This window comes from Temnothorax nylanderi, unplaced genomic scaffold (assembly GCF_030848795.1).
Source record: "Temnothorax nylanderi isolate EJ_2023f unplaced genomic scaffold, tnyl_v1.0 TNYL_tig0087_pilon, whole genome shotgun sequence".
Classification (NCBI taxonomy): domain Eukaryota; kingdom Metazoa; phylum Arthropoda; class Insecta; order Hymenoptera; family Formicidae; genus Temnothorax; species Temnothorax nylanderi.
The window spans coordinates 198,665-225,680 of NW_027249149.1; the positions used below are offsets into that span (position 1 = coordinate 198,665).

Below are 27,016 nucleotides of genomic sequence, written 5' to 3' on the forward strand. Positions count from 1 at the left end.
ATTATCGGATTCATATAGAGCATCAAATTTCCCATCAAAATCACTTACCGGTAGATTCGCAAGAGTAAAGCTCGATGAAAGAGTAGACATTTTCGAGAGATCAGAAAAATTACTTTTCACTATCAAAAATGCTTATGTCGCGTTAAAAATTACACTATAACTCAGAATGTTACCAAATTCCGTTGATAATACTGGCACATAAAGACGCATTTACAGTAGGAAAGGCAAGTTTCTACGATAGATTTAAATTGGCAAAAAGCCTAGTGTCAAGTTTGCCCCGTTGTCGGCTTAGCCCCGGTCTCCCCTACCATGTATCTTATAATATTTTTGAAAACCTACTTGAGAAATTTGCAGTTAAAGAAAAGCAAAAATAGATTAATACCTGTAATGAATATCGATTTTTCGGCGTAAAATGATTGTATCGGTGTTCTGCTTGCCATGTTGACTTTACTCTGAACTGAAGACGAACTGCACTGAACTGAAAACTAAAGACGACTTCAGAATGGGAGAAAACTTGCTGTTTAATAGATGCGCGACCACACCCGTTTCCGAAGAGAGATAGAAAGTCAAGGCTACGCTTCTTGAGACAAATATTTTTATTACCAGCATTTTTACAACCTTGTTATTATATAACATAACTAACTTCACACAGCTCAGAAATTAGTTATGTATTTTGCTAAAGAACTAATATACGGGGTGGGAGAAAAGTATGGAAACCCTGAAAAATCTCGAAAACTATAAGTTTTACAGAAAAATGTTTCAGACAAAAGTTGTTTGGTTTCGAGGGGGCCATAAGATGGTATCATTGGTTTGACCTTGGATGGTCGTTTAAAGCTCACGTAAACGACACCTTTAATTTCTTAAATGGAAACCCCTATTTTTCAATGCATATATTCTTGTAGCTAATCTCGAGAGCTTTTCAAAACACTATAATAAAGTATTTTTTCATTAAGAACTTTTGGAATTATGAGGCTTGAAAGTTCTAGTATTTTGACATAAAATACAAAATATCTTGTAAAACATTAAGTTTTCGGTAATGTTACCTTAATACTTTTATGCACAGAATAATGAGACGAATCAATTGGTATGAAAAAAAGGCACAGTTCCTTTAAGAAAAAATATGTAATTTGCAACACGCATCTGCATACTTTTTCTTAAAAGCAACTATGTCTTTTTTCCTTATCATTTGCATTTTTTCTTGCACTTATTTCATTCTGAAGGTATGCAATATGTCATTTCCCATAAGAACCTATGTTAAAAAGTACAATTTTTGGAGTACATTTTTTTCAAAACGGGACGGTAAAAAATTCCCAAAAAATTCACATAATTCTATTTTGCATTCCAGAACAACATATTAAAATTTCATGAAACTGGCTGCATTTTTTTGTAGCCACTGAACCTTCTTAAATGCATTTATTTCACAATAATTGTACATTATAATATAGAATTTATATTTATATAATAGATTTGAGATTATATTGCGTATTCAATATCCATTGTTAACTTTATTTGTTAATCAAATTAGTATAAAATGCCATTTATAGTCCGAGCTTGGATCTTACAATTAGTAGTCTAATATTAGGCTCTAATTAAATTGATTCGATTTAACCCTTAAAGCATCAAAATGACTGTAAAAAATTTATAGCGAAAAGAGACAGGATTTTATTACTCCACGGGTGTAAGTCTAGTCGTAAGTCTGACTATTTTGGTCGGCGCGCAATTGACTATAAAACCGTATCTCGAGATTTCTCTTTAAAGTGCATGTTAATGTGTTGATTTTATCGCAGATACCACGATTATGTAATCGAAAGTCTCCCGCGTTGTTTAGTCAGATATGTGAAATCTTTTAATACTACGCCAATTACAAAGAGAGAGAATATATATATGTATATACATATATACCTTAACAAAATTATTATTATATCACAAAATTGCGTTACCAAACTCAATCCAAGTGATACGTATACCAACCTAAGTGGTAGTAGCCTTATTTCTCCTTAACAAAATTATATCACAAAATTGCGTTACCTAATTCAACCTAAGTGATATGTTATTTCAAAAAAATATATCAAATCTTTAAATTGCGCCAACTACAAAGAGAATATATATATTGCTTTAAAAAATAATTGTTGTGCTACTTTAAAAAAAATAAAACTCAAGTGGTACGTATCTTTGTATTCCCATTCAAGTATCTTCCCATTCCAATCCAAGCTTTAATTCTTTTTATAATCAATCAAAGAAAAATGGAGCGTGGAGCCGTAACAAGGTGTCTTTTTATAATATTACAAAGAATCATTTTAATCACAAAGAATTAAAGATTTAACAGTATAAAATAAAAATATTTAATTAAAATAAAATAAATAAATTTTTCTTGTAAAAAAACTTGGCGCTGTTAGTCTTCAAAATTTAAACATTAAAATTTAAACATTAGTACTAAGATTTTTGATTAAATAAAAAAACAATTAAACATAATTTAGGGAAGAATGCGACAGGAGTAAGAAAAAAGCGCCAAGTTTTTTTACAAGAAAAATTTATTTATTTTAATAAAATATTTTTATTTTGTATTGTTACTTCTGTAATTCTTTGCAATTTGTATTTAAATACCTTGTATTCCCTTGTTGGGTTTAAATATTTTAATAAAATATTTTTATTTTGTACTGTTACCTCTGTAATTCTTTGTAATTAAATTTTTTATTCTATTGAAAAATACATATATAAACTTTGTATTTAAATACCTTGTATTCCCTTGTTGAATTTAAATAAAAATGTTTAATCTTGTAAAATTATTATATTATCATTTATTAAAAAATACATATATGTTTGTAAACTTTGTATTATATATGTTCTCTCTGTAATTGGCGTTGTAATTTAAAGAGATATCATTTTTTTTTGTAATTGTAATAGATCACTTGAAGCGCGATTCTCTTCTTTGATAAGGTAACGTAATTTTGTGATGTGTATCACTTGGGTTATAATTTTTTAGAAATAAAGATACTACTGCTTAGGTTTTTTCGAGATGTTTCGAGATTATTTTTTAAGGCAATATATATGTTCTCTCTGTAATGTAATTGGCGCTGTAATTTAAAGAGATATCATTTCTTTTTTGTAATTGTAATAGATCACTTAAAACGCGATTCTCTTCTTTGATAAGGTAACGTAATTTTGTGATGTGTATCACTTGGGTTATAATTTTTTGGAAATAAAGATACTACTGCTTAGGTTTTTTCGAGATTTTTCGAGATACAAAGATTACATCTACCACTTGTTACTTAGGTTTTTTCGCCGAATTCCGTGGGCACTTGCAAACCGAATCCTCCCAAATCCCAGAGAGCGGCTGCCGTTTTCTCGTCCACGTACGCGTTCTGATTGTTTTTAGCCGCATCATTTATTTTATTATCATCAAATAATGTCCGTAATTAAAAAATTAATTATTTGACAGCAATATGTCAATTTTCCTACTTTTTGTTTATCTGAAATTTAGTATTCCTCTCATTGTGTAAAGGAATATTCCTTAGAATGTACAATACGCTTGATCTTCCAATTTTAGATGTTTAGAACCTATGAATTTAAGACCCGACGTCAATAACACATGGATCGAGTACTGCGCGTTAATATAAGTAAACAATATACATAACAGTTCCGAGTTCCCAGCGTCATAGTTTACATGACGTATGCGTATACTTGACAAGATTCTCGTGCCCGCGGGGCACATTTCAAGGTCGACGTATATCAGACGCACACGCCTGTAACTAAAATTAATTTATTTTATATTTAAATTTTTTTTGTTATTCTCACTTATAGTCATTTAATCAGATAATATGTATATTGTGAAAATTACATCGTGCCGATTATATCTTAACATCTTATTTATATTTTGTTTATACTTTTAATATCATTAATCTATATATACTAAATATTTTTCAATTATTTTAATAATCTTCCTCTTTCAACATGTTTTATACCGTATCGTGGTATGTCGGTATCGCTCAGTCTGCAAGAATCAAGATTTTGTAATATTGTATGTGGTAAATAATTAAAATTTTTTGTAAATATAATTAGGTACATATAATTTGCTCATTTTTGTCTACATGCATGTTTAATACAGTGACTTACGTACGTATATTAACAATTATTATAGGTATTTTATTATTTAATGATCAATAATATGTATTATGTAATTTAATAATCAATTATGTATTATGTAATGATCAACACTGATTGGATGATTGTTCTGCGTGCAAATGTCTTCACTCAATTTTAACAATATGATAGTAGTACCCAGGTAGCAAGCACTCGTCATTTTGACGTCAATATTTGGTCATAATTGGTCAGTTACGTCATTCGTCGATTAAGTGACGTATATTTAACGTCATGTTTTAATACGTCAAAAAAACTTTGTAAAATGACATTATATAGACGTTTAATTGACTACGTATTGTAGGAAAATTTATTTTTCGGATGAAATAATGTTTGCTATTCTTGGCGAAATATTCTTATGTAACAATCAATTATAATAATATTTTAACAACAGTGCAGATAATATATAATTATAGGAATATTCCTACATTTATAGATCCTACCAAGGTAACAGAGTGACGTCAATTGACGTATTAATAACGTCTTAATGACGTCCTTAACGTCAATAATGCGTCATTAAGACGTCTTAGGCCGGTATTCATAGTCAGATCTCATTTCAAGACCGTCTTAAGTAATATCTTAAAATGCTAATACGGCTCTGTGATTGGTTAATGGCATCTTAAGCTCGTACTTAAGACGGACTTAAATATAAGATTCGACTATGAATACCGGCCTTAGACGTCATCCTACTATCTGCAGGTAATATTCAATATTTATTATAGGAATATTCCTATATATTTATATATCCTAATAAATTATATTTAATTATATTTATTATATCCTAATAAATTATATTCCTATTCCAAATATATACTCCACTGTACGCAAAGCCTGAGCTTTGAGACGATAAAGCAGAGCTCAGTGAGCGCTTTGCAATGATTCTTATTTATTACGATTGATTTTACTTAAATCTGGGGAAGAACCAAAGGTAAGAATATTAATTATATTAGGCCGGTTCTACAATCAGTCGTATGTCGGAGTCGGATGTCTGAACGCAGCCGATGATCCAACGAGAGAATTTCTTTCTCAAAACCGAATTTTCCTCATTGGACCATCGGCTGCGTTCCGCCGATGTCACAGTAAATTTAGTTTTCAATCTCTATTTTATTTCAAAATATTTAAATTCTATTTTCTATTTTGTTGTAACTTTAAATTTGTTGTACCAAATTAAAAGCGACAATTTTAAAGTTTTGAGTCTTGTTTAAAGCCAAAACAACGTCATTGATATAACATTATTTTGGCTTCAAATGAGACTTAAAACTTTAAAATTGTTTGTCGACGTACGGACTTCTGTACGTCAGTAAAGTACCTATATAGGTAGCAGGATGATGTTTGAAGACGTCTTAATGAGGTATTATTGACGATTTAAGCCGTCATTAAGACGGCATTAACACGTCATTCTACTACCTAGGATATTGTACTCACGTCACTGTGAGAGTTAAAATAACGTCTTATTGACTTTACTAATGACGTCCCTGGTGTGTGACTTAGGACCGTGAAAAATACGTCATTTTTACGTTAAACTTTAGGAATAAATGACGTAACATGCGACGTAAGAATCACGTCATTATGACGACTATCTGCTACCTGGGTAGTGAGTAAATAGATACTGCGTATTACATACGTTATACATACACATGTTATTAATGATTTATATATAATTATAATGATTCTATGGTAAATGCGTATAAAAGGAAATCTCGCCGATTTCATCGCCACGGGAAGTCTTTCTGAGTAATTCTACGCAAGAAAAAAGTGGGGAACGGCATTGGTTTAGAAGAAATAGCAAATTGAAGTTTTACAATTTTAATATTCTTTTTATGTATTAACATATTAGTTCTAAGAGAAGCAATTTGCTGATATGTGTAATCTACACACATATTAGCAAATTACTTTCCTTAGTACTGAAAAAATAACATATTATTACAGCATATACCTACAAACTTTAATGTCAAACTTGAATTTGTCGTATCTTTTAAACTAATACCGTCTCCCATTTTTTTCTCACGTAGAATTACTCAGAAAGACCTCCCCTACAACATATTTAAGTGGCGATAAAATCGATAAAATTCGGCCTTTTATACACACTTACTAATTCTATATCTCTTCTAATCTTTTTCTATAATTGTACAGCTAAGTTATCTACATGTCAACGTAATTGCCAGCCCGTTAGGTACAAAGGTAAGTACAAACACAGTTATCTTGAAATGAGGAGGGGAAGAATCCTACATCACAGTCTTTCTTGATTCAGTCGGTACTAGGATCTGATCGAAAGACCACACGAGTAGCGCAACAATGTTAAGTAGTGTCATTTTCTTTGCTTGTTGTATCTTAATGGGTGATCTCGTGACAGCGTCGAAACCAATGTCGATTTTAGTGATAGAGACTATTCCGTCGACTAGTCACCACGTCTGGACGGAGCATTTGGTTAAAGGATTGCTTCGTAAAGGCCATCATGTACATATAGCGAGCATACATGAGACTAAGGTTAATGGAATACTCGGGCAGAATTTGACATACGCCGTAAGTAAATATTATGAGATTCGAAGACATTCTGAGAGACGTTACTCTACCGCTCAAAGGTATTGGCCGCTTTAAAGAAATTTAATGAGTTTATTAATAAAATTATAATGAAAAGACTAATAATTTGCTACATATGTCTTTATTGTATACGTAGTTACATGTTATTTAAATAATGTTAAACAATAATTTGACAAGAAAATAACATTATTTTAAATTTTCGCCTTATTAAGATGGTCACGTTTTTTTTATTACAACCATACAGAATTTTGGCATCCTGTCGATTAATTTTGTAATTGATTTTGGTTTCTAAAATACACCAACGTGATGATCTCGGAAAATGTATTTATTATTTGAGATTTTCCGTACGCAAAATAATTACATGAAATTAGGACCTAATTAGGAACTAAGGACCAACATAGCATTAGTTTTGTGTAAGTTAACAATGAGTACACGTAACAATAATCTCCTGCACTTTAAACCATTTACTGCAAAAAACTAAAATTTCCCATTTTTTCTGGGATGGTAAATACTTTTGAGCGGTAGTATAAATCGATTATTTGGAATTTATATATGATAAATAAAAAAAATATAACTTTCCTATTTTAAAATGTTGTTTTCTATTTTATCTATACATTCGATTAATAACTGCTTTTTGAGATAATTTAACGCATTTTTGTATGTCCCCTCCTGTAAAGCGAAGAGTACTTATTATTTTCAGGTTTTCGATGGTGTAATGCAAACTTATGAACAATCCGAGGATTATAATCCAGCTGAATGGGAACAGTACAGTGTACTTTATATGGTGAATTTTATGTATCAGTGGGGCATGGGCGGATGTCAGACAGTGATAAAAACTAAAGCGGCAAGAGAACTCTTGGAAATGGTTAAAAATGTCGAGTTTGACGTTATAGTGCAGGACATTACTTTAACTCAATGTTTCTACGGATTGTGGGAGGTAGAGCAATCTAGTATTAGCGAACTGTATAGTAATTGTTTAGTCTATAGTTTTTAAATTGCAAGCGACTTAGCAAAGTTGCCTTATAAATCAAAGTGTGTCTGCAAGCGTAGCAAATTGAAAATCATTCTTAATCATTCGTTAATTAGTTCAAAACGGTGTTGAAATACGATGTTTCATTGTGAATATCTTTAATACACAAAATGCGTAAAAATGCATGAAAAATTTTGTGCCACTCTCTATACAAATATACAAATAAAAGGATAACAACCGGGAAGTTACTGAAACTGTGGGCCTATTTTCTATTGCCACACTGGCTGTACATACTAGTTCGAGAAGTGTACATATACATTGAAGCAGGAGAAACGTACATATGAGACCCTCATGCTTTAGTGTGTGTAGAGTTTCTTGAACTCTACAGCCAGTGCAGCGATAAAAAAGAGTTCCCCTGTATAAAGCCTCGTGCCCACGATGCCGGAAATCACTCCGAGATCTATAGGACGAAGAAAGAATTGACCGATCACACTTGAACATTTCAGCCAATTAACCAATATGCATGTTGGTCAATTCTTTCTCCGTCCGAGATTTCGGCGATTTCTAGCATCGTGGACACAAGGCTAAACTGTGTAACATGAGCAGACAAACCGGAATGAGTTAAACATTATGTATACTATAGAAGAAATAAATCATTCTTATTAGCACATAGTTTAAAAAGGGTATACATGTATAAAACTTACAAAAACAAATATTGTACAAAACATCCAAGAATTTGACTGGTTGCAATATATTGTTGCAACCTCGGCACTCTTGCACTCTTATAAATAATTGAGAATATTATTATTGCAATAATAAATTCTCGTACTAGCTTTAACAAACGTAAAATAATACATGGAAATAATAGTCACAGAACTAATTACACTACTTTCGCGTAAAGCGATAGTTTATTTTTATATAAATAATATATTATTTTTACATTATCTGCTAATAAAATAACGGGCTAGTTCTGCAAAATAGTACTTAATTAGTTTTATTTCGTTTATTTATTACAAAATAACAACTATTTAGTTTTAGCACGTTCTATTGTCTGTAAGTATTGTTTTTCAGGTTGCTAAAGGTAAGCCACCCGTAGTAGGCTATGTTCCATTTGGTACTGCACCTTGGCTCAAAGATTATGTCGGTGGTCCAAGTTACCCGACTGTTCGGCCCTACCCTGCGTCCCTTGTGAAACCCGATGGTTTATGGCTGAGAGCATGTAATGCTTTATATTACGTCATGGATGACCTCATACGAGATTATTATTTTTTGCCTATTATTCAACAACTTACTGAGGAATATTTAGGTCATGCAATCAGACCATTACATGAAATAGAAAAAGACAGAATTAATATAGTACTAATCAATACTCATCCTGCGCTCGAGCCTGCGATCCCATTGCCGCCGAACACTCTCGAGATTGCAGGACTGAATGCGCAGGCCATAGAACCAATTGCCGGCGAGGTAGTCGCGACGTATCCTGAGGTGAGAGAAATTATACTTGTTACTTAAAAAGAGCAATTTAGCAAAAATTGCAATAAGAATATTAGCAAAAAAAAAGGTGTATACTAAAATAGAATTTTAACGAAACCCTAGTTTATTATCTATTATTATCTATATTCGAAGACTATCGCACTAGAACCCATCATTCCTCTTGTGTTGCACAGATTTTTCCGTTCTATTCAACATATTCCCAGTAAGCAAAATGTTAGTAATATGCGCACAGATTGGCAGCAAATTTGATTAGAATCCACACTAATATGGACAGCTTTGCTAATAATTAAGCCATCGAACGAATAAAATGACATCGCATTATGAAGTCTAGACTGCTTCCGGCGAGAGTTTGAAGATCTAAAACTATTTTTTTTTTAATACTACCATTATTATTTGCAAAAATATATATGACTGATGACTATAGTCTGGGATATATACATAGGCCCGGAATATATAGCCCAAAATCCTTATGAAAATGGGCGAAATTCTTTGTCTATCTTGGTTGTAAAAAATACTGTTCTAATTCGCGGAATTTTAAATAAACAGTTAGATCAAGACAAATCTTTAATCTTGTTTTTATTAAATCGATAATTTTTTGTATATATTTCCAAATTTATGAGAATTTTGCATACGTTTATTTCACATAAAATGTGCATATATTGTAAGTAGGTATAAATAATGTCTAAAAGACTTACGTTGTAAAGACGTCTTTTAGAAATGGATGCTGTCTAGAAATACATATTTATAAAAACATTTTAAATATGCTATTTTCAACATCTTTATAATGGAACAAATAGCTATATATTACATAATATAATATAATTTTTATTCATTAATTAATTATTAATTAATTTCTATAATAATCAGTAAATTGCAAGCAAAAAATACCTAAATATTGCGCGGCATATTGGTAAATTTAAAAAAACTTGAAAATATTTTTTACAATAATATTCTATTTTTAATAACTTATGGAAAAATGTTGTATAAATTTTATTTAAACAAATTTAATAATATAATCTACTTAGATATAATCCACATGAAAATGTATCGGTTACTTACGATTACGTCTTGGCATTAAAATACATATTTTTGCATAAATCATATTATCAAAATATTTAGTTCGACATTATTTTGCAGGATGTGCGCGTATTTCTTGACGGAGCAAAAAATGGAGCTATCGTAATATCGTTAGGAACAAATGTTAAATGGAAAAGGATCGGCCTAGACAAGGTTGAAACCGTTATACTGGCTCTGTCGAAACTGAAGCAACGAGTCCTATGGAAACTAGATATCGAAGTGCCATTTAAAATACCGGACAACGTAATGATTGTGAAATGGATGCCGCAAAGCCTAGTTTTATGTACGTTTCCCAATTTTCAAAAAAATACGAGAAACATGAGACCCGATATATATTTTCTCGTAATATTTACTATAAATAATCATTGCTTTTCGTATACTCTCTTATCAACTGAAAAATTCTTATAATTAAGTTTAAGCTTTCTTTATTAACAATTAGAATGTCTATAAAATTTGAGTTTTAAATATTATTAATTATTATAATACCATTCTCTTAAAAATAGCATTGAGTAAAATAAAATTTATAATTGTGAGAATTATTTACTTTTACGTAATACTGATTCGAGTTGTTATCTCAATTGTTATCACCAGTGTTTTAGTAAAATATCGCGGAAGATATGAAAACATTGTATACAATATATATAAATATTTTGTGCGTTAAACAGTTCTTGACTAATTACAGTAAAACTCCATTTTGAAAATAAATGCGGTATAAGGAAATTAATTTTTGTTGCATTAAGTTTATCTGGTTATCTCATCAATAATGTCTGAACAATTTTTTTTAAATAGTTTTTTCGCATCTAACAATAAGACAATTTCAGTTTTCAATAATTATAATTATATTTTATAATCTCTTTATAATAAGACAGTAATTTTTGTTATAATAAAAAAACTCGTTTTTTGTTTAAAAATAATGTACAGGCGAGAAAACGGTTGATTAAAAAGTCCATCACATTTAATTTATCATGCACATTAATCGGCATGTACAGCTAATTAAATGTTTGTATCAATGTGAGATTTCCATCAATGTCCATCATAATAATTAAAATTAAAACTTTTTATATAATCTATTTTTATGTTTAGCTCATAAAAATGTAAGAGCAGTCTGGACGCATGGTGGTCTTCTCAGTACTCAGGAAAACATTTGGAAAGGTATACCAATGATCGTAATGCCTTTTTTTATGGATCAAAAATTCAATACAGAAATATTAGTAGCTAAAGGCGTTGGCATATATTTGGACATTAAAATTTTGTCCACGCAGTCCATATTACACGCAGTTGAAGAAATACTTTACAATGAAAGGTATCATGTTTCGATCATGTTTTATTATCATTAATATTACTTATACAGTAAATTAACGACAGAGTGATATTTTAAATAATGTCTAAGCTCTAATGTTTAATATAATCGATTTATAAGTTTTTGTAAAAACAATTGTTTATAATAGATTATGAAAAAATAGATTATATAAAATTTGGCTTTCCTGTTTATGCATAACATCTCGTCATATTTAGCTTTTTCTTTAATAAAGATGCGTAATTTTTGTATTACATTATTAATAGTGAAACATTTTTTGGTACAGTTATACGAAAAACATGAAACAATTATCCAGCGAATTTCGGGATCGGCCAATACCACCATTAGATTTAGCTGTTTGGGGCATTGAATACACCGTCCGCCATCCAAATCTAACTTTAGCAACGCCGCTGAAATTTCAGAGCTGGGTGGAACGAAATCAGATCGATGTCTACGCATTTTTGTTACTTATTTTCTTCACGATACTGTTAAATATATTCTTTGTAATTAAGTTATCGATTAATTTTTTTTATAATCATATATACACCAAATTACGCAAGAGTAAACAAGCGTAAATCATAGAAATATTAACGGACATTGCGTGCAATAATGTTAATGTTTAATGTAAAAGAAGTAAAATTAATGTAGATATAAAAAATGTATTAATTGCATTGATATTATAATTATATATTAATAAATTATGTTATATTAAATTGTAAAATAAATCAAAATTATATGGTAAATATTAGAAACGTTTAATACAATATTTTATGTATAAAACCTCTTTTTTGGCAGTAAATAAGGTAATATTTTCAATCAATTTCACTTTATTGTTGACCGTACCCAAACCTTTACATGTCCTAATTTCCCTAAAAATCTGGCCATTGTGCGACCTCACAAATTACTACCCACCCTCCCTTTCCCTTATTAACCCTCCTGTCCTCCTCCTCGACTTCCTTCTTTCCGCTCCTTCTAGCTCCCTTCTTCCTCGCTCCATTTCCCTCCATCTATTTTCCTTTGACTGCTCTCCCTCTCTTCTTCCTTCTATTTCATCTCCTCTGCCTCCTGTCTCTCCTCCCTTCCAAACTCAGCGTCTCCTCTACAAAAATCATAGGTTAGAAAAGAAGAAAAGACCTTTTCACAACACCTCCACGGAAAGTTCGACTTTCCGTAAAGGTATTGTGAAAAATATCGTGTGCACCTCGGGGCGAAAGCTTTTTCAGACTCGTGTGATTTGCCGCCCTTGCCTTCGGCTCGGGCGGCAAACTTTACACTCGTCTGAAAAACGCTACTTTCGCCCCTTGATGCACAATATACTATACCATTTCTTGGGCGCCTTCTCTCTCCCTCCCCTCTAACCGCTACTACCGCCACGTGCTCGCCTTCTCCTATCGACCCTCTTCCTCGATCCGGTACCTGAGGACGTTGCGCTGATCGCAGTGTGCTTCGTTTTTCGAGGAATTGCTTGGCGAATTCCATGCTCTGCTTGGTATCCCCAACGTAAACGCGAATGTACTCCTTAACTTCATACGGTGTTTCGAGGTCTCGCAAGAATGTAACGAACGTAGGGATGTCCACAGACGCCTGTACACTGCTCAATGTTTTACTACACCATTGCGTGAATTCGTCGGTCTTGGCAGTGTTCTGTTCAAACAATTTCTTCACTAGTTCCTCCTCTTTCTTATTTCCCCAGCCATCCTCCTCCCTCCTCTGTCCTTTTCTCGGCATCCTCACCCCCCTTGCCACTCTGCTATATTTCTTGTCCTCTCCGCTTCGTTCTTACTTCCCCGGCTTCATTCACTCCCGCTCTTCCTTTCTTCAGCTCTTTTCCTCGCTTTCCTTGCAATCTCCTTTCCGCTTTCCTGGCCTTACGCTCACTTGCTTACTTGCTTAACTTTCCTTTCCGTCTCTCTGCTTCGTCTTCACTCTACCGCTCTCTAACCGTTACTACCACCGGGCACCACGTGCTCGCCTTCCCCTATCGACCCTCTTCCTCGATCCATCTTTGCTCTCTCGCGCGCCATCTCCTTCCACCGCCACGGCACGACCGACGTATAGTTGGCAAACAAATTAAAAATTATTGAAAATTATCTTATCCAATCGTTTGGAAATCATTTGGAGATATTTGGAAAAAAACTTTTCAGAGTTTGGAAAACCATACAATAATCACAATTGATTAAAATCAATTAAGCGTATAATTAGCAGAAAGTGTCTAAAAAATATTTTTTTTAAATCCAATCGCTCCAGAATCATTTGGATAAAGTGTCGATATAATTTTTATTATTTAGAAAACAACTCTATTCTAATAAAAATTAATTAAAGGTCAATATTTCGTTTTAATGTCTGCACTATAGTGCAATAAAGTGCAAATACTTTTCTATGTATGTTTTATTGGTAGACAGGCTGTGTTTCGATATTGACTGTAAGTACTGAAAATCTATAATGTTACATACGTCATCACTTTTTCAGTACTTTATAGTCTACTAGACTACGTCGGCTTGGAGTCGGTTATTACTTCAGTGTTACTCCAATCCCTTCCCACACAGAGCATAATATTTAACCTCTATATACTTAGCAGACAAATTTGATATTTCTTATTATTGATTATTTTAATAGTTTGGGAATCACGTTTGGGCAAGTTTAGTCTGGCAAGTTCAGACCCACGTTTGGGCAAGTTTAGGAATATAGTTTCATAGTTTAGGAAATAATCGTTTATTTATAATTAATAAAAATTAATTGAGCGTATAGTTAGCAGACATAATAATTTTAAAAACAATTTTTTTCTTTTTAAATCAACGTGAAATCATTTGGGAAACACGTCTGTAATGTTTTAAACGTTTGGGAAATAAAGATTTCATCTGAAAATCAAGTTACATGTGCGATAGCTGGACAGTTTCACCATGGTTTGTGAGTCATCCAATCACAACTGAGAATGTGGAAAGTGTTGCTAAAGGGCCGGTCTACAATGGATGTAGAAAGACATCCGTTTGTTTGTTTGAGTTTCCTAAACTTTTTTTTTGGCTCACCGCTACCTTTTCAAAGATAATTTTTTTCGGCGTTTACCTCGGGAAATCTCTGTCTCGATCTCAACTAATGATAAAATTGTAAGAGTAGCTGTGTCTGTAATTTTTTAATTTTACCAAGATATTTATGTAGCTGTGTGTGTGAATTTGTGAATTTCAAAAACTGCCTATTACGAATATATAAGTAACAAAAACTTAAAATATTGTAACCATTTATTAGTATTATTTTATTATTATTTACTTTGGAAGAATATTGTTTATAAAAGATATGATTATATATATATATATATATATATATATATATAATAACGCGAATCATCTAGATCGTTTTTATTGTTCACAGATGACTTCCGAAAACGCGAGTTTGGCGTAAAAGGTCGTCAGGCTGATTTTTCAGAATGCGGGACGCGACGTTATTACGGCAATAAGCTCGAACTCGTCGAACGCAACGACATACAGTCTTTAAAAAAGCTTAAAAAAAGCATAAATTATAGACAGATAGCCCTGGTTTCCCCTATTCAAATTTATATCGATGATAGTTTATACAGCATCGAAAAATTGCAAAAACGTTGCAGAAATAAGCACGATTACAATAACTTTGGCCCCTTGGTTTGACGATGGTTTCTGGTAGTATTTTTTATGTTGAACAAAAAATTATATAGGTCTTATAGGGCTAACTGCTCTAGTTTTTGAGATATATGGTGTTAAAGTTAAAAATAAACAAGATTAATTTTTAAATAATACTTTGATTGTGTGTATTAGACAGTACCATATAGGCGGGGGAAAGGCGGTAGCCCCTTAATCTTTTCGGCGGTAGCAGGCAGGGTTGGGTGGGGGGGGGAGGTGGATCTCGGTTCGCGTAGAAAGTTGAAAACCCGAACCGTACAATGATAGACCTCGGTTCGGGTGGGATAAACTTCGGAAAATTTTTTAACTATTTTTCCCGGGTTTCTCGCCAAAAATGCGTCCAAAAACCAGTAACATTTTGTGGGGCCAAAGTTATCGTAATCGTCCCCAGATATATTTAAGTTATATTAAATAATTAATATCCTTCATGTTATGCGATAGAATTAAAAATATTTAATGTATAAATCTAAATAATTACATAAAATTCTCAAACATTAATAGGCAATATTAAATATTCCAAATGATCTGTTCTTGATTCTGGGTAGCTGCTGGTTTTCTTCCTGTCCTTATATTACAAGTTTACAAGGATTCACCAAAGTCCCTTTAATCTCCTTACTGTTCTAAAAGAAAGATTTTCATTGACTCACTCCAAATGGATAGAGAATATTGCTTTTATATTATCGTTATACTTGACATCTAAATGTCTTGTATAACATTTAAATAGTTTTATATAATATGCATCTCTATCCGGTAAAAAAATTTTTACATAAAAAAATGTATATTTAAATAAAAAGAAGAATTTAAAAATAATTAAAAAAATAATTTTTATATTATGTGATGATATATAGAGTATTGTATAATCTAATCACAATTTTACTGTTTATAGAAAAAAACAATGCAAAAATTATTTTTCTAAATATCATTCAATTATTCTTATTTTTCCTATATATGTATATAAACAGAAATTATATAAGAGAAAGAAAACATATATATGTATATATTTATATATATTTTTATATAAAAAATTTTTTATTATATATTTCTATGCAACTTTCAATTGAAAAGGCTTTGAAGTTCTAGGCTAATCTGTCGGGAATACAGATTTAGTGAAAGTATCAGAATTGTAAACATTCAGATATACGGATTCTTACACATTTTGAATTATTATACGGTGTAGACGTAACGATAACGATCTATGCTGCATGATTCTCATTAGGTGACTCTTCGACATTATTCATTTTTGATACGGATAATTGTTCGATTGTCAGATCCTATAAATAAATTTCCATATATATGTATGTACACAAAATCATGTGTCTAAATTTTATTTATTAATCGGGATATATAAGCGATTTCTTACTAAGTTATCTTCTGCTTCATCCAAATGATTTCTGTCTTCTTGGAATCTTTGAATGATTCGTTCAGACGGTGACATTGTTGTGAGCTCACGAGGATATGAAAAGATCTTTCTTTCTGGCGTTGTACCTGTTTATTATACGTAGAAAAGCAAAAGTGATTTATTATACATTAGAACAATATAAGTAAACAAATATTTTATCTGTATTTTGAAAATGTATATAGTTTAGGACAAATTTAAAAATGCCGTAGTTTGGGTTGTATTTTGAAAATTAAGTTTAGAGCATATGTTTATAGGATCTTTTCTTCCTAAAATAAGCCATGGAATATGCTCTTATTTTTTTACTTACTTAGGAAACATCTTTTATACAGGAACAACATATGCGTGCCGCGGAGAGAGACCCCACTCCTTCCCCTGCACCCCTACCCAGAAAAAAATAATCTAATCCAAACCTATTCTGACTTGAAATTGAAATTTGGTTTGAGTTGGGTAAGATTTTTTCGGGGTAGGTGTGCGGGGGGGGAGCAGAACTCCTCCCCCGCCCACGCATATGTTGTTTCTGTGTTACACAGGCTGTGTATATCAGTAAACAAACAAGGTTGGGGATGGAGATTAATTTAATTGTTTCGATGTAGAAATAAAAAAGAGGGAGTAAAATTCTTTGCCTCTCGTATATGATACACATACTATTTCGATATAATGTATATATTAGCAAATTATATGTCCTACGCAAGAGGATGACTGTTACATTTTTCAAATTTTTTGTTAATAATTTTTTAATAAACAATGAGCGTCGGTTAAAATTTTTTCGATGTTACTCAGGGACATAATTTTGATAACATATATCAAAATGAAGACTGTATCTCGCTGCTCCATTAAACGCAACATTTACCAAACTCTGTCAAGTAGGTATTAAAAATGTGCTTTGTACCATTTAAGTGTTTGCTTGAATTTATTTGAAGAAATTATATTTGGACAACAAGATGCATGTTTACTTACTCATGCAATCCATTAAAATTAAAGTATCCATTCATTTTCTCCTTAAAATAAATAGTAAATAAAATAAACCTGTACAAACGTCGCGACAAAAGTCTTCAGTCAAGAACTTGTCGATCTGCTGTTGCGATGCACGCAATTCTTCGATTATGTTATTATGGCAATTATTTAATCCCATGCGTTGATTCAAGAATTTGTCGTCCATCATCCTGGAAGCCTCTGAAATCTTACTTTGCTGCTTTTTCAATATGTTAGCGTGAGTTAAGCCTGTATTTTCAACCGTTTTAAACGTATTCTGCAAAACAAATATGAATAAAGTATTAAATAATTAATTATCGTGAAATGTAGAGATGAAATTAGTGTGAAGTTTATTTCTTATATACGTACAGCACTCGAAATAAGTATTTTCGTTTCATCTTTGGCCATTTTCTCTTGTAATTGCTTTCCAATAAATTGTACGTTATTATTGTGCTGATGTAGTGTGGCGCAACTAGTACTTAAACGTTCTTGTAAATCGGTGACCAAGACATTTCCTTTTTCAATAGCGGTTTTATTTGATATTTGCATCTGTTAGCAAAGCGATAAATTAATTGATGAGAATGGTGATTTTAATAGGTATGATTCTAATATGATTCTAATATGATTTTAGCTGAATTTCAAGCATTTTATGGACAATAGCGAAGAACTACCTGATTAACGCCTCTGTCGATATCGCTCTTAATAGTTGACGTAATATTTTGTAGAAAATCTTTTAAATCGTTCTGTTTAATTATATCTGTGTTGTAACCGTGTGTACTTTGATCGTATACATTACTGCAAGTCTCATCAATTCGATGAGAAGTATCAATAATTTCGGAATAATCTCTTTCGCATTTGTCTAAGAGATTAAACCCGCATGATAAATCTTCCATTTTCTATATAAACAAAGATATATATCGTCATGTTAACAACTATATAGTGTTTACTACATATGTTATAAGATATCTATAAATATTAGGAATAGGATCAAGTTCAATATGTACTTAAAAATCGGAATCAAATTCAATAATCATTTTCTAGAATTCGAATAATATTTATAAGAAGTAAATATCTCATGCATTGCTGCCGACTAACTATAGTTAGTTTTAAATTTTAGAATGAGTATTTGCAGGATTCAAAATGTACTTATAAATAGATTCTATCGTAAAAAATCAAATCTTTTACAAGTAGTACTCGAACTCTAAAATAAAGTTGTTAGTAAAAAATGTAATTTGTATGGATTTTAAGTAACTTTTATTCTCTATATTTTTTATCATGTTTTTATTATATTTAATTTCAATGATTGATAATAATTTAATATTTGTAATTGTCAAAAAATAATGCATTAAAATATAATTGTCGCTTTATCTAAACGTTTAATTTGATTCGAAAGAACGTAAAAAAAACTAGTAAAATACTCATAAAAGATTTGAACATATTTAATCCAGGTTTGAGTCCACTTAGAAAAAATCTCTCGTTTCTCGAAGTACTCATAGAGAGTTCGAACCCATTTCGTTCAGGTTCTAATATTGCTTTTATTTTTCGAAGTACCTAATCATAGAGAGTTCGGAATTACGCGACCAAATTCGAACCTACCTGTAAGATACTATGTAATATGTAAATCTTATCGCTAATAAATATATATATAATCAAAGATATACGATCAATTATACCTTTCCGAATTCTTTGTAATTTTCCATCCTTTGTTTCTCATTTAGGGAGATTCCCCTAATATCCTCGCTAATCTCGCATAAACTTTTTAATAAGTAATCACGTTCTTCAAGACGATTTCTGCGGACGGTTTCCACAGCATGTTTCGCGTACATTGACACACTCTCTAATTTCTGAGCAATGTTTCTACTTAAGAACTGTAAATTCTGCATAACCCCGTTATAACTCGATTCCAATAGATCGCGTACATCTGGTACCAGTTTCGAAAAAGTATCGGTCAACAGCTTATTCTCAGTCTCCATTATAGCCGATGAATTTTGCATGTGCGTACCTAACTCCTTTTGATAGTGTGTATACTGTAAAACATTTTTTAACATAATTTCTATTATTATTAAAATATGACTAAAATGTGTTACGTTGCTGAAAACTTACGAAAGTATTAATGTCTTTCTTTAATTCTTTACTGGCCTCATAATGCTGATAAACCGCACGGTTCACAATCGAGCTGATTGATGCCTCTATATTTATAGCTTGTGCGGTTACATGAGTTTCTGCAAGTTTTATTGACAAAAGTTTCCTTTACAACATCTGCGTCTCAAAACTGAGTAATTACTCGCGCCAAGTTCTTACAATTATTAGACTTACCAACTTCGTCTTTTGCAGATTGAAGGAGTGCGTGAATTTCTTTCTTCTGAACAACAAGTACGTCCTCGATGTTCCCGCAACGTTTCGTAAAATCACTCCTCATTTGTAATCCAAGCTTTTTATTTTCCTCCTCCACTTTTCTATATTACCATTAATCTCGTTAGTAAATTATTATTCAGTGATCTTTAGTAAAGTTAAATCTTAAGCGGTTAAAAACAAAATGTATATGAAGCATTTTCGCTGAAATTTTCATGTTTTAATTCTGACCTATTATACTCCAATAATTTTGACAATTTTTTTCTGAAAAATATTCTGAAAAAGAGAAGACTCATATTTTTTGTTTGGGTCTATGATCAATATTTTCGATAGTGTAACTCTCAATCTCTCGTTGAACGAATATATATATACATTATTGCTCATAATGATTCGAAAACGACAAATATTTTATACTTTACTTCGATTTTAAAAGTTAAATAAATATCTCACACTGTTGTTAGTACAGATAATACTTTATTAAAACAATTAACGTTGTAAAAGATTATTTGTATAAAAACATATGTAAGTATATATAATATATATATATATAAAATATATCCATATATGTTTTCTTTTATATCTCTATTCTTATATAATCTCTATCCGTATACAGAAAAATAATAAGAATTAAAAAATAATTAAAAACATAATTTTTGCATTGTTTTATTTATAAAAAAATGAAGTTTAAAAAAAATCGCCTCTATACATATTCCCGTTTCCGGATGTATTCTTCTATATATTCTTTAAATTCTTAAAGTCATTTAAATAATTATGAGCGATATAGTGTATTATTTTTTAAGATCCACTTACGTTTTACGATCAAGTTTATCGTGCAGTTTTTGAGCATCTTCGGACGCTTTATTCACCACATTTAAAATAGTTTTCATTTGAGTGTGCAAAATCCTTTCGATTTCAACGTACTTGTCCACACGTCGTTTCTGCTCGTTTTTAACGCACTCTACCTGCCTCAAAGACTCTTTTGTCATTCGTAAATAGCCATTTATAGCATTCAATTCGCTCGTATTTTTCGTCAGCTCGCTGACTTGAGCATCATATTGCGATCGCAAATCGTTGAATATTTTCTGTAATCGAATAAAGTATTTTATAATAAATTGAATAATCTATTCTGTGCGATAATTATAATCAATTTCGCAATCGTTCCAATTACACAAAATGTTTTACTTCAAATTTTAAGCTCGAAAGTTTAAATCTAAAGCATTTCAGATGCAGAATAAAAATATGTAAGTATTTGAAGTTTGGACCGTTCACGGGGAAAAATTAAAAAATTGCCCTAATTAAAAAGGATATTACAAAGAAAAATATATTTATGTGAAAAACTATAAAATTATAACTTAAAAAAATCACTTTAAAATTAATAAACAAATAACAAACATAAAGGAGAGCGTAGAATAAAATCTTCACAAAAACACTGATTTCTGTGATTTGTGATAAAATATACAAGTGCGAGAACAATCTCTTAAGATTCTTGACTGCAAAAATAAAATAGTTTATTAACAGTAGAGGCTCAAAAGTACTCGGTTTAGTTTCGAAGTATCCGTGCGTACTTCTACATATATGATGACTTGTATTTGTATATGTAAATGAAAAACTCCTAACGATTGCTTCTGCGTTTTGTGCCGAAATGTACAAGTGCAAGGATAATCTCTAAGATCCACGACAGTAAGAAGAACGTAGTCTGTTAACAGTTGAAACCCGGAAGAGGTCTGTTGAATACGAAGTATCCGCACTTACCTATAATGTACTTGCATATGTAAGAAAAATTTCTAACGATTGTTCTTGTATTTTGTGCCAAAATCTGCAAGTTTCGAGGACAAAATATTTAAGATCCATTATGTTAGAAATAGAATAGTTTGTTAACAGTCGAGGCCCGAAGTGCTCCGTTTAATCCGAAATGTCCGATGCTTTTTGTTATAATTTTATATTATCTTTATATAAATTTTTCTTTATGTAAATATATTTCTTTTTATAATCCTTTTTGATTAGGACAAATTTTTAATTTTCGCTCCAAGAATGCTTCAAACTTCAGCTACAAAGAAAGATAGCAAAAAATTACATTTAAAGAAAATAATGTTTAGTTTTTTGGTTTCGGTCGGGCAGAAGGTTGCTCGATCAAATTAGTAAATTTTTCTAAATGGGTGTAGAGGACGACAAAAAACGCAGTTAAAAACACTTGAAATTTTTTATAATTTTTTTTGAAAATAATAGAAATGTACTTTATATACGATCGGGCTGAATCTTTGTGCTTAATAATATTTTTACATACACTTTTCAGCTTAACAATTTGCGCGCCGAGTAATGTTGGTCTTGAAACGCAGTCTCAAGCTGAAGCTAGAATAGTAGACGTAATTAAATTGATAATCAATTTAATAATAATGAAGCTAAATAAACATTTTTAGAAACAATTGTGAAGAATTTATTGCAAAAAATAACACCCAGTCAGGGGTTCCTCAGATGCTTATTTACAATTAATATTATTATTATTAAATTTATTAACAATTTAATTGTTCAGCGCAGTTTACCGAGCTGAAAAATGTATACGCAAAAATATTATTAGGCACAAAGATCCAATCAGACATTATAAAGGCCTCCGCACAATGAAAAATATAAGGAACAAGGAACAGATATTAGCGATTAGGACTAAAGAATCAAGAATAAAGTTGGATGCACGATAAAAAATATACAGGCAACAGAAACAGGGAATAACATAGGCAATAGATTTTTAACCTATCGGAAGCCGTGTATTAATGCTACACCAGCTTTATTCCTGATTTCTTACTTCTAATCGCTAATATCTGTTCCTTGTTCCTTATATATTTTTCATTGTGCGGGGGCCTTAAGGCACATCTCTGTTACTTGTGTTATTCACACAGTAGTCAAGTTCACTTATTAGTTATTATTATTTATTTTTCGTATTATCGAGGTAATGTAAACCTCATTTTTAAATTAAAAGTGCTCTCTTTCGAACAGCGCGATCGCTTTTTAGAACCTTCAAAGTAAAACAAACAACAATAATGGATATTATTTCCGCATCATCACGCGCATCGATAATAATTTTGGAGTTTATGCTTTGATGGAGACAAAATAAAATTCATTTCTAAAAAAGAATAGATTTCGAAGTCTCCCACATGTAACCCCGATGAATTATTTTGAGGCTACTTGAAACTGAAGTTGTGAGGGAGGAGGCAAAGATATATGATGATTTTAAATATATGTTTATCGGGTTCTTTTCTGTGCATTTGGAAATGTACGGCTGTGAGACTTCCGCCAAGAGATCGCGGGGAAAGTCACCCTATCGCCGAAAGCATACCTCTTTATTCTGTATAACGTCTTCCAGTACTTTACAACAATGTTTCTTCTCCTTCACTTCCTTCCTCTGACGATCGATCAACGTCTGCATGTCGTCGTAGTTCCTAAACGATACGTAGACGCCGTTCCTCTCACGCGTTGCCACCAGATCTCTCTTGAGCCTCTCGATCTCCTTGGTGTATTCCTTCAGCAGCGCTCTCTTGCAGATCTTCTGATTGATCTCGGGACGATTGGTGATGTTCTTCGCCCGGTAGGCGTAATCCAACGTCGACAGCGTCTCCTCGAGATTACCGCTCGCGCACGAGACGGTCGCAATTATCGACGTTTTCGTTCGACCACCTAATGACTCCTGCAGCAGCCTGGTGAGCTTCGACTCGCGGTACGGCACGTGGGGCGCCTTCTCCACGAGGGCGGTTATCACCCTGCCCAAAGTCAGCAGGGACTGATTGATACTCCTGGCCTCCCGCGCCCTTTTCTCGACCGCCCCGGACCTGCCGACGTGCTCGCTGCCGGCCAGGTCCACCAGGTTCAATTTCGCCGTCTTCAGCAGCTCCTCGCCGCCGCTGGTGTTCTCCTTCGTGTGTATCGTGATCGAGAACACCGTGTGCGAGCGGCTCGAGTTCGAGTTGAGCATCGTCGCCGCGGTCTGTCGTCTCTCCGAGCCCTTCTCGAGAATCCTGTAGATCTCGGCCTTACTGTGGACAGTCACCTCCTCCAGGCCGTGGATAATGACCGAGCCTTTCTTCGTCACGTCCTCGTACAGCTTGATCTTATTGTTAGACGGCGTATCGTTTCCGTCCATCAGGAGGTCAATCAGCTCCTCGTTGTATAGCTCCAGGAAGTTTACCCGGACGGTGTATTGCTGGTTCTCCAGCAGCTGCAGCTCGTCAAAGAGGTGGCTCAGGCAACGGGGTATCATGCCGGCGGACGTGTCGCTCTGCCAATGCAGATTCGGATTGTCCGCGCGACCACCCTCCATCGTGTACGTTTTGCCGGTGCCGGTCTGGCCGTAGGCAAACACGGTGCAACTATACCCGGCGATGACTTCCTTCAACAGCGGGCTGACCACCGTGTCGTACACGTCCACCTGAGTCGATGACGGACCGAAGACACCGTCGAACGTAAACATTTTCGACGATTTATCCTGCGATCGCTCGTAGACTATTATTTCTTTGTCGGATATCATCTCCACTATGCATTTCTCGTCTGTCGTGCTTACGGGTCTGTGTTGTGAACATCGAAAAATTAAATTATTCCTTGGACAGGGAGGACATCCAATCGGATAATTATGTATTAAGCGACAATTAACTTTGCTGTTAATGCATACCACTGATGCCACAACAATGCTCCTAATTTGATCTGTTATTTACTGAAATGACTTTTAATCCATTGCGATTTGCAATGAAATATTTTGAGACTCTCTTTAATATAATTGTAGAGGAAAGTCCCCTATTATGAGATAGGGATCCTAATATGGCGGGGTTTTTTCATGGTGGGATCAACAGATGGGGCCTATATAGAGCCTTTTAGCTTAACATATCTCATATTAAGATCCTGTCTCATAATAGGGGACTTTTCTCTAATAATTTTCAGAAAATAAAATAATACACGTTTATCTTTCTATACAATATCCCCTTTTGAATTCTAGATTAATTGTCTGAATTGAGGAATATTAATAGTATATTAAATAATGCTAACATATTAATATATTATGCTTTCTCTATCTTTTACAATATGCTATTTAAAAAGATAAAAATAAGAAATAAATATGCCGGTGCAATACAGCGTAAGGAAATTTGTAAAGTACGAAGTAATAAAAGTGCATATTGATTTGTTTTTCAAATAGCAAGTAATAATCTCCGATAATTAGTATTGATTTTAAAAACAAGAGTTTAAAATTTCTTAAAATGTCATGTGCTGTGGTTAAGCAGCCGTACGTTGTTCAGAACATTGGTTCGCCATCCGTTTTTCACGTTGAATAAAAAAAATTGTGTACTAACATCAACGACTTGAGAACTTATATCCTATAGCTATGTATATTTATATTTTGCCTGCTATTTTCGACAATAAATATGTTACTTTTCAAAACCTGTACTTAATTAAGCTTATTAGTATTGAATATATGAAAGGAAGAATTTATTTAACTGAAAAATAAAATTAAATGACTCTTACTTTTTATTATAGCATATAAAATATCTTTATGATGGCATTGAGAAAATATACCAAGAATTATTTGATAAGTATATTATTAAATTAACGAAAGAATTTATATTCTATATATTTGTACTCTAATTATTTTGCATGTAATTTCAATTTTCGACATTAAACATTATTCTTCAAGACTCTCCTTACTATAATTGTCAGTTTGTTAAATATTCATTAAAAGAAAAGTCTATTTAACTCCAAATAAGATAAAATAATTTCAATTTTCATAATAGCATATATAAAATATATTATATATTTTTTTATATAACGGCATAAAGAAAATATATTAAAACTGTTTAGTTTATATTACGCTATTCGAGAATTTACATATATTTCTATATATTTATATCCTACGTGCAGTTCCAATATTTTACATTAAACCTTGGTCTGCAAGATGTGTTTTTTATTAATTATAAACCTCATTAATCTCAGTTAAATGGAGGAGTTTATTTAAAAATTAAACTAAAATAATTTCTATTTTTATATAGAATGTATCATACATCTTTATGGCATATAAAAAGAATATAGTATAAATAATTATTAGAAATATTATTAATATTCCCCCTCTGTAATAGATGACAATCAGAATATCCCTTACAATAAAAATGAAAATAACAATATAAATAACGGACAATAATGGCAACACTTAGCATATAACACTTAATGTGACTTTGAAAATAGATAGTGATAATTAGATATAAGATTCTCATTATTTTTCTTCGCAACCGACAGCAGAATAAATGAAAAACGAATTAATATCATAGATATATAAAATCTATTACACAGGGGGGGGGGGAGCAATCTGTCTTTTACGCCTATGTTAAGAGGTGATTGTCCATTTGACAAGCGAACGGAAAATTTCCGTAGAATTTTTCTTGTAGAACTTTAATTGTCCGTAGAACTTTAATTGTATGTCCACTTGATGCGCCAGCTAATTACTGTCGCCCGACTTACTTGATGCGCACGAATACATTGATATGCTGATCTTTCTCCTTCGACATCCTCGAGCCGAGATTTTCTATTTTCTTATATATTATTTTCACACGATAATTCCCTTAACGCGATTCCTCTGCTTTCGTGATTCTTCTAATGATATCCGGACAAAGTCAAAACAATCATTGAAACAACATTCGCGGCGAACGGTATTTATTAAATGTCGAACGGACTGAGTTTCTCGCCCATGCGCAATAGCAACAATTTTATATGGTAAATAATAAAAAGAATTTTAGTTATTATTAATATTATCTGGATTCCCTTTGTGTGGAAAAATATCTCAGAATGTTTTATACTTAATATTAATCAGAATGTCTATGAAAATTTTAAGACTTTCTCAGATTTTTTTATACAAATTGGAAATTAATTGGAAATTGGATGAAAGAGAGAGAGGGGGGAGAGCGAGGGAGAGGAGAGAGAGAGAGAGAGAGAGAGAGAGAGAGAGAGAGAGAGAGAGAGAGAGAGAGAGAGAGAGAGAGAAGGAGGTTAGGTTAGCAATCTTAGCATATCGTCACCGGTCACATTAATCATCTTCCGCGGTAACGCGCCACATTGCTGAGGAGTAAATTAAAATATTTTTAAATGTATAAAATAAGATATAT

The 27,016-nt window shown here is 32.3% G+C and overlaps 2 protein-coding genes across 2 annotated transcripts; one reads left to right on the plus strand and one right to left on the minus strand.

Moving 5' to 3' along the window:
- The first annotated feature begins 6,401 nt into the window (after positions 1-6,401).
- LOC139774776 (UDP-glycosyltransferase UGT5-like) lies at positions 6,402-12,259 on the plus strand. The gene is made up of 6 exons (XM_071710236.1): positions 6,402-6,660; positions 7,379-7,615; positions 8,720-9,133; positions 10,280-10,502; positions 11,303-11,522; positions 11,803-12,259. Exons 1-6 carry the CDS (start codon positions 6,433-6,435, stop codon positions 12,089-12,091), a joined length of 1,611 nt encoding a protein of 536 aa, XP_071566337.1. The 5' UTR covers positions 6,402-6,432; the 3' UTR covers positions 12,092-12,259.
- Positions 12,260-15,604: 3,345 nt separating this feature from the next.
- LOC139774794 (kinesin-like protein Klp61F) lies at positions 15,605-27,006 on the minus strand. The gene is made up of 12 exons (XM_071710273.1): positions 26,376-27,006; positions 23,218-24,439; positions 20,700-20,971; positions 19,854-19,993; positions 19,641-19,759; positions 19,211-19,564; positions 18,209-18,433; positions 17,907-18,086; positions 17,592-17,814; positions 16,527-16,651; positions 16,318-16,437; positions 15,605-15,781 (listed from the first exon to the last, which is right to left on the minus strand). Exons 1-11 carry the CDS (start codon positions 26,420-26,422, stop codon positions 16,360-16,362), a joined length of 2,985 nt encoding a protein of 994 aa, XP_071566374.1. The 5' UTR covers positions 26,423-27,006; the 3' UTR covers positions 15,605-15,781; positions 16,318-16,359.
- Positions 27,007-27,016: the final 10 nt, after the last annotated feature.

What these genes read in the sequence shown, in the direction of transcription:
- LOC139774776 (XM_071710236.1), top strand. Translation starts at nt 6,433, where the DNA reads ATGTTAAGTAGTGTCATTTTCTTTGCTTGTTGTATCTTAATGGGTGAT. An exon ending in GGCAGAATTTGACATACGCC is followed by an intron (nt 6,661 to 7,378) that starts GTAAGTAAATAT and finishes TATTATTTTCAG; the next exon opens with GTTTTCGATGGTGTAATGCA. An exon ending in GTTTCTACGGATTGTGGGAG is followed by an intron (nt 7,616 to 8,719) that starts GTAGAGCAATCT and finishes ATTGTTTTTCAG; the next exon opens with GTTGCTAAAGGTAAGCCACC.
- LOC139774794 (XM_071710273.1), bottom strand. Translation starts at nt 26,422, where the DNA reads ATGTCGAAGGAGAAAGATCAGCATATCAATGTATTCGTGCGCATCAA. An exon ending in AATGTATTCGTGCGCATCAA is followed by an intron (nt 24,440 to 26,375) that starts GTAAGTCGGGCG and finishes TTCACAACACAG; the next exon opens with ACCCGTAAGCACGACAGACG. An exon ending in ACGTTATACAGAATAAAGAG is followed by an intron (nt 20,972 to 23,217) that starts GTATGCTTTCGG and finishes ATTCGATTACAG; the next exon opens with AAAATATTCAACGATTTGCG.